Raw genomic sequence first — 12,496 nt, forward strand, 5'->3', positions numbered from 1 at the left:
ACATATTATGTGGACCAATTTATAGTGCCACACATCACTGTGTTCAGTCACAATGATTAGTTGTGTAAGAAAAGAGGCCGTTTTAAAAGTTGCACATGTGTCCATGTAGCAGTCAGGTTTTCTTTAACAAACGCATGGATAGACCTAGCATACTGTATTGTTTGAGAGTTGACTCCTACAGGGTGAGTCAAAAACAGGGCCATCGGGGTCAAAGGTCATCCAGAGATCATCATGCTGCCCTCTGGTATTTTTCGCTATTCGTGGTCACAGCAGCTCTAGTTTTCTTTGTTTGTTATTTCTTTGTTTTTTCTTAATTTTTAGGACCGATAGTCAGTGGCATATCCAAGCGACTTGGATGTCGCGCAGTTGTAATGCTTGGTGGTTTCTTCCTCTGCTTGGGATTGGTATTTGCTTCTTTAGCAAAGGATATCAGTCAGTTCACAGTGTTTCTATTTCTTTGTATCGGTATGTAATAATGTATCCTTATAGTTGACGATAATAATTATATGCAGGAGAAATAAGTGACTAAAGTAGGCTTTTTAGTAAACACGATAAACAGGTAATAATTATTAAATGAAGAAAGGGAACAAAATAAATTAGGTTAAAGAGTGATTCGAACCGGCGATCTCGGGGAGGGGATCAGGAAAGGGCCTTTCTTCTAACAGGGCTTGGAAGACTATGATTTTGGCTCTGCTACCGCTGTACTGATTCTCAGTAAAGTTAGTGACAGAATACAAAAAAGCATTATAATTCTTACACCATAAGGTATAATACGGTGTACTCTATCTTAATTCAAATCCATACCATGGAGAATTTGCCCACATAACTTCATAAATTAATGTGAATATTGTTTGTACTAGAATCGGTTTTTTGTGACCCATATTTGAAAGAACCCATTTTCAATTACAACATTACGACACCGCGAACCTAAACTGGGTTGTTGACATGTTGTTAAATTAGCTGTTGGTGGGTTACTTCATTTGAAATTAACACCCCCTCTGTGAAACATGTTTGGTGAAATTATAGCACATGCAATGAATAACTGAGTAGCCTTCAACATGGGGTGTGTACATTTCAAACAGAACAGCCGATATGAATATGTAATAATAGTATTTATTAATGAAAACTTAGGAAAATTATTTCATTGATAGCATTAAATGTATTCAACAATGAAAGTCGGATATGAACTCTCACAGAAGAGGTATAGGGACTTCATTATCGAACTATACCTAGCGAATGACTGTATTTCCATCTAAAGAAAATCGTCTGAGGAAAGTAACTTTGATGAAAAAAGTGAACCCTGTTTTTGAACATCTATTGCAGGTCCTGGACTTGGCTTCACAATCGATGTTCCATTTGCTATACTGGGACGGTACTTTCAAGATAATTTCAGTCTAGCCAATAGCTTTGCTATGACAGGTACATAAGTAGAGAGTATATTTTCATTTCCTATAAGTTTGTTCATGTATTTACACAAACTATACGAAAGCAACTCGATCATATCGGTATTTCCTGAAAGCCTTTCATTAATAATTACAAAGCAAACGAAACTACGTCAACAACGATGCACAGTGTCATCGCCCCGATATCTTTTTGGCAGAAATCGCCATGATAGGTTGAATCCACAGCCACGCATGGCCATTATGTTTCGACCTTTGAGACGCATAATGAGCCGAGGGACATCCGACTACGGCTACTGACAATAGCCTGGTAATTGTGACGTGTCATGTCAAAAGCAGACACTTTTGGGCAGGATCGTAAATGGAGAAATAGCCAAAAATCTGCCCGGGTGATTTTTTCACAATGTGGGTTTGTTGCGAATTTGTGATGTTATTAATGTTAAAAATATTGTCTGATAGTTTCAGACCGGAATATAGCTGGCATCTTGTATTTTTTGAGACATTTTTTAAGGTAATTCCTACTCTCAACATTGTCAATAATATTTTAAAAGGCCGATATCTCAATTTCCAATTTTATAATTCCATAACTTACGAACTCATTATCTTCGCTTAGGAATGTCCGATTTCATTGAGGAAAATGGCGTTATAGAGCAAAAAAGATCTCTATATTTAAGATATGTAAAAACCTCAAAATTTATAACCTGCCCAAAAGTGTCTGATTTTGACATAACACGTCACAATTGATCTCTGTCTGTGTGAGTGAGCATGTATACGCCATGAGGTCAAACAGGTCATCTGCTTTTAGACTGGACTGCCACCACGAGTGAGTGCAGCTAGCCTACGCTGCGCTATAGTTCGGCACATTTTGTGAGTTTTTGAGTTCAAGACGCGGTTCTTTCTCAAGACGCAAGCTAACGACTATCATATCCGTTCAACACATATATTCAAGTGCAAGGAACAAAATATGGCTTCTTTCGACTAAATAAATTACGGGAGATATTCATCATTTTCTACCCTGGTATCCAAAGATTTATCGTCTGAATATCAAATCGTGCATAGCACATTCACGTGTATCGAACCCGGGTATTCATTTCAGTGTCTCTGCTATATAATGTAATTATTAACCGGGCGATGTCGGTGTGCGATGCGGACATCGTTACTGCGTAGTTCAACGTCGACACTGACGATCTACCCCGCGATGCCGGTGGCAATAATGAAACTGAGATATAAGTGAGGAGAACAAACAATAAAAAAAAACCTAAGAAAATGGACATTAAAGGTCCATAACTTTGCAGCTAGGTATTCAAGAGACGTGTGGATTCAACATCAGTAATTGTAGCTAATGGTACTCGTATTAACTCGATTGTCAAAATGTCCGACTTTAGCCTGAGTAGATCATCAGATTGGTCACATTAGTTCCTGAGAAGGCGTAGCATCAGCAATAGTATTGGTCTCAGCCGGCTTGGTCTGCGAAAGTCTTGGTTCCAGCCTGCTTGTGCTCGTTCGTCACTAATAAAATAAAAAGTTATGCATGCGTAGGTTGGACGAATGATACAAAACGCTGGAAATGTGTGACAGTTACGAAATATATAATAACATAGGCTAAAAATAATCATGTTCTTTCTTTCTTCTTTTTTTCTGTCAACACTTGCATTTGGTCTTACTAACCTTATTAGTACTCGTGTTTTTTTTATCCTTTTTTCTCTCTTCAGGTGCGTCTTTTGGCTTGACACTGCTAGGACCACTGACCGCTTATTTCGTTGAATTGTATGGGTGGCGCGGGACTCTGTTATTTCTTGGTGCTATTACTTTTAACATGACTGCTTTGGGAGCAATATTAAAAGATCCTGAGCAACCAGAAAATGTGTTAGTCAAAAGAGATAAGAAAACATATGAGACTATAAAAGACAAAGATCATGAATCTGGTTTTGAAAAGTGCTGGAATTTAGTCATCCAAAGTTTAGATATTACGCTTTTCAAAGAAGCAATGTTTATTAGAATCCTTGTTACTAGTGCAATAATGCGATTTACCCAAATGGCATGGGTGATATATTTAGTGCCCAATGTTATCAGTAAGGGCGTGTCAAGTTTGAGCGCATCTCTCATCTCTACTACGGCGGGTATTGGTGTTGGTGTAGGACAACTTCTGCCAGGAATTGTCACCAGTGTGACGAATAATTATCTATCAAGCAGGACAGTGTGGACAATAGGTATGATGGGGCGTATACTTCTTAAAATATCATATTCAAATTTTCTTAATTACTTCATAAGCTTTATGAAGATTAATTTATATTAGGTTTGCTAATTAAAAAAAAGAATGACGGCGCAGCATGTCAATCCTTGATTAACCGTGGTAACCTTGTGCAAGCTGCAGTATATACACCGTGTACACATTATCTAAAATGTTGCATAGTTTGAACAAATACAATAATTATCACTTGATTGAATCCCAATGTGTCAATCAGAAGCAATGATTGCAACAAGAATAACAAGTACCGATAAACAAGACATCGGGTCATCAAGACATTACTAAATAAGTAAGTGATGAAATTATTGAGATATTGTGATTTCTTACGCCATCAAATAGTACAATTTTTAGCTAAAATAATCTGAAATTGACCCAGTGTCCCAGTAAAACCCGTTGAACAAAATAATGCTCGTCCCAAAATAGATTTTAATGGTGCCGCCGCCACTGCTCTTGGATGATTGAGAACATTCACAAAATGCTCCTTTATCTGTTTATCGCTAGGAATAATCATAACATCAGTGAGTTTGGCTCTGGATGCTTTAATAGATTCCTACGCTGGGATGTTGATCCTAGGTGCTTTACAGGGATTGGGGAATGGAATGATGACCACTACCTATAATGTGGTTTTATATGATGAATTTGGTAAGGAGCGACTGGTGAACTCCATGGGATGGGTACGAGGTACCGGTGGAATTGGCCGTGTGATAGGTGGTATCTTACCAGGTGCGTGAGTTAATACTTTAAGGGACATTACTTAAGCTGAATTTTCAATAGTTAGATGCATCGTTCAAAGCTTTTGGGTGCGTTCTTCGCCGGGGTTCTTCGGCTTCGACAAACGCAGCGGTAAATTTCCGCCGGCTTTAGCAGTGTCAAAGCCAGCTTTCCAAGACAAGGGGCACACAATCATGACAATTACAAATGTATCGAATATGACCTTCTTTGATTTTAATGCGTAAATGAGCCAAATTGAAGTAAATTCGGATTTAAACAGACCATCAATCAGAAAATTCTTTTAGTGGCATGTAGCGTACCGACATTACAACAAACAGGTCCGATTACAATGGATATCAGGGTTTACAGCGAGTGACTAACGGCCGATTTGTCATAGCATGGAAGTAAGAGTATACTCTTACTTCCATGGTCATAGATAGTATATATTGCATTTTTCAATTTCCAGCACTGAGCAAAAGTTATTTTACGCCCACTTTTTACCTTTTTACAAATTAAGGCTGTCGTTTTAATAAAGAGGCAAGGGAAACCCCGCCCAGGGTTTGGGATTAAAGTCTAGAAATTATCAGCTTTAGTATCATACCGTAAACTGACTTCAAACAAAGAATAGGGAAAAACTTTAGTCGCAAAACTACAACTTACTCAGAAAAGAATTAAAGTCAAACAGAAGTCAAATTTCAAAATGATCTTATTTTGTTGTTTGACCTATCTGAGATACATGGCTCTCAGGTTGTGAGTAAAAGGTCAAAGTTTGCATTTTGGTCTTCAATGGGGGCAAAACCTAAGAATGCTCAAATGTTCATAAAAATTGTTTCTATATTTATTTGATTTTGGACACCCAAATAAAAAATAGTTTACATCATTTAGGATGTCTCGTTAAATAGGTAACCGGGTGAGAGGATATGACCTTTGACCTTTTGCTTCTTACTCGAGAACCATACGTCGTAGATAGACTATAATTGAAGACCAAATTAAAAAGACTAGTTTGCGTATGACGTCGTGTCAACAGGAACAAAAATGCTGCACTGCGCAGGTCAGCAACCAATCACGTCGCGCATTTCCCCTGACGTCAGACGCAAACTAGTCTTTTTAATTCGGTCTTCAATAATAACATATACTTTTTCTGAATTGTTTGAGATACGTACTTTAAGGGACGGGGAATTTTGTTTTCGCTGCCGAAGGCGGGGAATTTTTTTTTTCGCCGCCAAAAGCGGCAAGTTTTTTTTTTTTTAATTTCATACATTTATACACAGTTAAGTGGGGAAGGGTTTTTTTTAGTGTTGGCGGGGAAAGGTTTTTTTTGCTCATGTAGTGGGGGAAAGTTTTTTTTTCCTAGCCCCCCCCCCCTTGAAGTCTAATGGTGCGTCCCTAATGTGGGTTTGAACACATTCTTGACAATTGACATTTTAGGGTCATTCTTTTTGGAGCAAGTTTTTTTAATGATATTCCAAGGTCTTCAGCAGGGTTATTCGCCCATTGCACGGTTCCCCCATGTGCGAGGAGGGCCTCGATCTGGCAGCATGCATGAATGGGAATTGAACCAGTCATAATAACATTGCGTAAAGTTACGTAATATTTTCTTTCATGTCTATTGCCAGTTCGAGGCTCTCCCGCATATGGCGGAACCGTGCAATGGGCGAATAGCTTGGCTCCATGCCTGGATTATTCCCGTTCGCGAAATTCTTTTCAGTAAATTATTGTGTGATGTGATTATTGTGTGGTGTAATGGCGCAACCCAAAAAGATATGACCAACTTATATTTTCATTTGTTTATCCCATAGGTGGGATATATCAGGTGACCAGCAGTTATCATTGGTCCTATGTGATACTGGGTGTCATACAAGCCTTGTCCGTTGTTATTCTTCACGTCGGCAGAATATTCACTCACTGCACTGGTTAAAACTCTATTGTAAAATCTCAAGCTAGTACATGTAGAATATAAAATAATAATGTTATCAGGCGTGGCGCTTTATGGTATATAAGATATATTGTGGACTCGTATATTGTGGACATTAGTATTCCTATTTCATATCCTTAAAGTTATACTGGGATTATTACATGATGAATCATAAATTAAGGGTACACGATGTATTATTGGTCGAAGCAACCAAAAAATTGATTTTCATTACCTAGTTCAATATATTATTGAAAATAATAACACCTTGATGTTTTGCACAAGTTCATTCTACAAATCATATATATACTTTGAAACTTGTTTGATTTATTTTTTGTTAATGAGTTATGTACGTTTTACAAAAGTGTTGTTGAATACCCCTCTTGGCGAAGAGGGGTATTCCCCCATACCCCCCCCCACACCCCCCACACACTTAGGCAAAAAACCCAAACTTACACACATTTCCACTTTTTGTAAAAATTTTTTTTTTTTGTGCAATTTTGTGCAAAATCTGTTGATTTTGCCCACCCTTGACATTCACTACCCCATGCCCCCCGAAAAAAAAAAATCCTGGCGCCGCCACTGCCCTCTGGGCAAAATCCAATGACTGAATGGGGGTACTTCTGAAATGCCTCCATCGTCTATATTAATCAGCAATATAGTACAAGTGCTCCACGGATTGACGCACGTAAAAACTGCACCCACATGAAAATCGCCAAATGCTCTGCAACCATTTTTACATTCGAGATCATCGAATGAACTTAAGTTTATTGCAAACAATAGCTAAAAGATGTGGTGTTTACGTAACACAATTTGGCGCATCAGCTTTCCATAAAACTGTAGTATCGTTATGAAATACCTTAAGAACCTGTGTTTCTAAAAGTTTCCAAAAGCTATCATAATTGGGGTCTAATAAATGTTTTGACCAGACTAATTTCTGAGCTTGTGAAAAAGCCTCAACGTCAATCACACGCAACCCTCCATCACTGTAGTCATTGAATAAATAATTTCTTTTAACCCTGTCATTCCCACCATTCCAAATAAATTTAAAAAACAAAGTGTTCAATCTCTTCAAAAATGTCTTAGGAATTGTAATACACAAAATCGAAAATCAGTATAAAAGCTGTGGCAGCCAAAGGCTCTTTATCACATTAATTTTACCAATTAAAAACAAACTTCTTGAACGCCAACAACTCAAAATTTGCTGAATTTGAGTCAATTTAGGAATAAAATTCAACTCGTACAAAGCATCCACATTTAATGAAAAATTAACATCAATTGTTTTAAAGGTATTCTCTTTCCATACAAGACCCTCATTGCTGAGGGGCTTAAATTCACTACCCTTCAACCTACCAATATGAATATCCTCAGATTTATACATATTTATCTTGCATCCAGTAAAAAGTCCTAAGAGAATCAAACCAATTTCTAAAAGACTCAATTTTTTCTCAACATCACCAATCTTAATGCCATTGATGTTCTCATTGTTCCTTGATTGAAATTGCAAGCACCTCGATAGCGCAAAGAAACAACAGAGGCGAAATCGGACAGCCTTGAAAAATGCCACGTTCCATAGAAATACCTTCGGAGAGAAACCCCATTATTACTGACATAACTTCTCCTATTACAATAAAATGTTTTCATCCACTGAATGAAATCTGAGCCAGAATTAAAGGCCTCCAAGACCTGAAACAAAATAATAATCATGCTCAACAGAGTCGAATGCTTTTTCAATATCTAGCAACACTATAGAGCCAGGAATGTCATTTGAGTCACAATAATCAATCAAATCAATAATAGTGCTAACATTATTGCCAATATTCCTCCCTTTCATAGAACCAGTTTGATCATCATGGATAATTTCATGCAAAAAAAAGCGTAAGACGGTTAGCCATAAGTTTAGCGATGATTTTATAATCTGTATTAAGAAGCGAAATAGGGCGATGATTTTTAACAAAGAGAGGATCCTTATCTTTTTTTGGAAGTAAGGTAATCACACCATTGCGTTGTGAACTAGACATGAAACCTTGCTCAAAAGAGTAGTGATAAGAATTTAAAAGCATGTCGCAATCAGATGTAAAAATCAGAGTTTTATGCTTAAATGTAATAGCCCGAGTATACAAAATGGGCAAATGGACTATGGAAAAGTCTAGAGTTATGCATGATAGACATAGTATTGCAAGTCTCCATAGGCCACTGTGTTGTAATTTCGTTCTGATGTACCCGAACGTAATTCAAAGTGGTCGGTATTGTTGCTGAACGAGTTAATCTGCAACAAATCTTTTGTACATAAACAATTGAATATATGAATATAAAACCCACCCAAGTCCATACTTTGGCCAAATTGAGTTAAGCTTGGGAAATTGTTGCTATACATAGGCCTGTTATATGTATGAAAGAACAACTCAAATTCACTCAAATAGCATGTATGAAAGAACCAACCAAGTCCAGGATTTGAGTCTTGTAACACATTGATTGAAATCCAGTATGTATAAAAGTCCACTCGTAACACATTCATTGCTGGAGAGTGACTTTTGAAGAAAAAAAAATGGGCTTAATCAAGGAAAAGTGTGTGGTTTATATTACATGGCAGTATGCTTATCAACATTATACATACCTGCGTGCTTTATTTTGTATAATCTTACTAGTGGTAATCTCATTCCAACATTGTTGTCTTTGTATATGATTCAAAAAACCACCCACCCAAGTCCAGCATTTAAAATGAACCCCCAAGTCCCTGAAATGCTAATCGTCATACCTAATACAGTTTAACCCACTCATTTGCACGTAAAACTTACCATATTGACCAGGTAAATCTAACTGAAGGAATTAAAATGATACACATGTTTTTTTCTCAAAATCACTTCCCATGGACTTGGGTGGGTTTTGAATTCATGTATTCAATTTGTAGCCAGAGCTTTCCTGTGGTATAAAAATCTCAAGTGGGAGATGAGGCTGCGGATCACGACATGCTTGTTTAAAGTGAATATGACTTGATATTTTACAGTCATATTTTTAATGTCATTCAAAAAAATTTTATTGTCATACGATAAAACGTTTCAAAAGTACGCACCTGGTTAATGTGACGCTAGCGGTATTATGTTTAAAATGTTAATGTTAAAACATAATGCAAAACGAATAAAAAGTCTGCAAAGTTGCATTAAATGCACTCAGTTGAATTACTAAACAGACACTGGCAGTGATCGGGAAAATTATGAAGCTGAATTCGCCATTTTCTGCTGTCAAAACAAGCTTTTTGTGGGATTGGAAATGGGTTGTGTTATTTAGTTGTTTCGCCATCAGAGCTTTGAAAATCGGACCAGTGTGCTGGGGTGTACTTCTACGACCTTTAAAGGATCAATTCAATCAAGATGTATGGCTCCTTGGTATAATAGTTTCTATATCAAATTCATTTGGCGATTTTATAGGTAAGAACCAAGTACTTGGCCAGGGGGTTGCAGGGTGCTACCGCCATCATAACAAAAAGTCCACTTTATTGTATACATATGCTTAAATATGCCTCAAAAGATCCCAATTTTGGAGAAATAGTCACATAGGTGACTTTTTGAGTGAAAATGTTATAAACAGACCCAACAGTCCCGTCAAAATATTTTTTTTTCCTTTTTTTTGCTAGTACACTCTGCCGTTTCGCTCACGAAAATTAAACCATGTGGGTAATTGCTCTTAGTTTTAATCTAAATTTTATACAAGCTTACATGTACGTATATAAAGAGTTTAGTTGCAAAAGCCCTTACATCCACTTTTTGACTTTTTGGGGAAAAAAACACCTTTTTTTAATTTTGCAATTATTATTTGTTCGATTTGATTCATTTCGGTTTTGGATAAAGTGTTGATGAATAGAAACTAAAAGAATAGGTTTGGTACAATTTTCGAGCCTTTCTATTTATTTTATATCGAGCCTTTTGTGGATGTAAATGTAAGGCCTTTTGCAACTCGCTAAATTTACCTTCTAGAAACCACCTTTGCAATCAAATTCGAGCCCATTTATTTGCACAGCTTTATGTAACTTGACTAATGCTTTCAAAAAGAAAAACTGAAATATCTCATTTATTTTTTTAATTATGAATTTTTAATTAAATTCGGCAAAATGGCATTTTTTAGTTTTTCCGAGGCTATAACTTAGTTGGTTATCAAACAAGTTGCCATAGACCAAGTGACAAACTCTAATGAGCTGTGACATCATCACCCAATTTACATCTCACCGTCCACAGCCAATACAATTGGAGCACCTCATGACATATCATTTATACACAAATGCGCTAGAAAAAGATTTAATAGTGTATTTACTATGCAAATAACCACTTTCCTTGCTCTACAGTGTATTGGGAACTTACCCTTTGGTATGCTAAAAAGCCTTCCCAATTTTACGTGTTGAAGGCCACACCAGAGAGTTGATATTCTTGAGAGGGCACTCTATTCACGTGGTTTCTTTTCCAACGCTAAAAGATCACAAATTTTGGTGGTTTGCAAATGAAAAGTGTCCGCACTATCGATTGATTACGTAACTGTTATGAATAATTTATTAGGTTTTTCAATGCAATCGCCTCGACCCATTAATACATCTGTATTATCAAAGTACTTGGAATAGCAATCCGGTGAGTTCACTGAACTACGCCCTAATACTGATGGAGTTTTAATGGCGTTTAATGGCGCTAATCCTCTCCATACACAGATGAACAAATACAATAGATGAAGGTCAACACGTATGACCTCCTATGTGACATGTTATATGTGATGTACAAAAACCTGAATATCACAAAGATCAGTATTCGTTTGTGCATATGAACTGCACATTTACGTTGCTAAATATTACTCATTATATATAATGACAAATATTGGTATTATGACAATACGGTATATAGGCTACATTGTATATAAAACGACTAATAGATCCTACTATCATGGCGTCAGGTCAATGTTCATCATACCCCGTATGTTTCTTAAAATTCATTCATATTTGAGACAAATTGCTGTGCCAATTTTATTGGTGCACAGGTAGATCCGTGTTTTTTTTTAATTTTCATTTCCTTTAATGAAAGAATTAAGGTTTTCCACTGCACGGGGCCACAAGGGTGATACTAATTTTAATGCTATATTTTCAAAACGAATACGTGCTCCCGGTTGGCTCTATAGCGATTTCACAGAAAAGGTATTTCTAGTGCAATCCAGCGTCGGACTCTAGCTGAGAGCGTAGCCTAAGTCATTCCGGACTCCAAAAAGGGCTCTCCATACACAAATGAACAAACACAAAGGAGGGTAGTCTCCTCCGTGACCAGCTTGATTTCGATGGAGCGGAACCAAATTGGCTGCGGAGGAGACGGGTCATTTGGATATGCAAATTAGGTAGTGTCGCTGCCTTGGCCACACTCTCCATACCTCAGTAAACATCAAAAGAGAAGCTAGCTGTTTTCCGTATCAAAAAATGACAGGGAAAAAACCCGGATGATGTCCAAATTTGGCTCGAATATACCTTATGGTCGATACTATCGTGTGAGTTTGATATTATGAATGAACATACCCAAACTTCTCACATAGTCTTGGCTCAATGTCCGTTACTGTTTGGTATTATTAAAATATACTTTAGCTATATCGAGCTTTTGGTGAATGTAAGGCCTTTTACAACTAGATAAATTTACCTTCTACAAACCACCTTTGCAATCAAATTCGAGCCCATTTATTTGCACAATGTAACTTGACTAATGCTTTCAAAATCAAAAAGAAAAACTGAAATATCTCATTTACTATGAATTTTTAATTAATTTCGGCAAAATGCCATTTTTTAGTATTTCCGAAGCTACAACATAGTTGGTTATTAAACAAGTTGCCATAGACCGAGTGACAAACTCTAATGAGCTGTGACATCATCACCCAATTTACATCTCGCCGTCCACAGCCAATACAATAGAGCACCATTGGCCTCATGACATATCATTTATACACAAATGCGCTAGAAAAAGATTTAATAGTGTATTTACTATGCAAATAACCACTTTCCTTGCTCCACAGTGTATTGGGAACTAACCCTTTGTTATGCTAAAAAGCCTTCCCAATTTTACGTGTTGAAGGCCACACTCTCCATACCACAGTAAACATCAAAGAGAAGCTAGCTGTTTTCCGTGTCAAAAATGACACGGAATTTTTTTTGCCTCACTGTATAATATTTGTGTAATGGTGTGCCAAATATTGGCATATAGTGGTGTCATC

At 37.0% G+C, this 12,496-nt stretch overlaps 1 protein-coding gene across 1 annotated transcript in view; it reads left to right on the forward strand.

Annotated features, from left to right (window-relative positions):
- Nucleotides 1–9,455: 9,455 nt before the first annotated feature.
- The window catches only part of LOC140142350 (monocarboxylate transporter 2-like), a 32,297-nt gene continuing 29,256 nt past the window's right edge, over nt 9,456–12,496 (forward strand). The window contains exon 1 of the mRNA XM_072164319.1: nt 9,456–9,699. Coding sequence (XP_072020420.1) covers nt 9,486–9,699 — 214 coding nt within the window. The 5' untranslated portion in view covers nt 9,456–9,485. The remainder of the gene's footprint in view (nt 9,700–12,496) is intronic.

The sequence above is a fragment of the Amphiura filiformis genome, chromosome 20, assembly GCF_039555335.1.
Source record: "Amphiura filiformis chromosome 20, Afil_fr2py, whole genome shotgun sequence".
NCBI lineage: Eukaryota > Metazoa > Echinodermata > Ophiuroidea > Amphilepidida > Amphiuridae > Amphiura > Amphiura filiformis.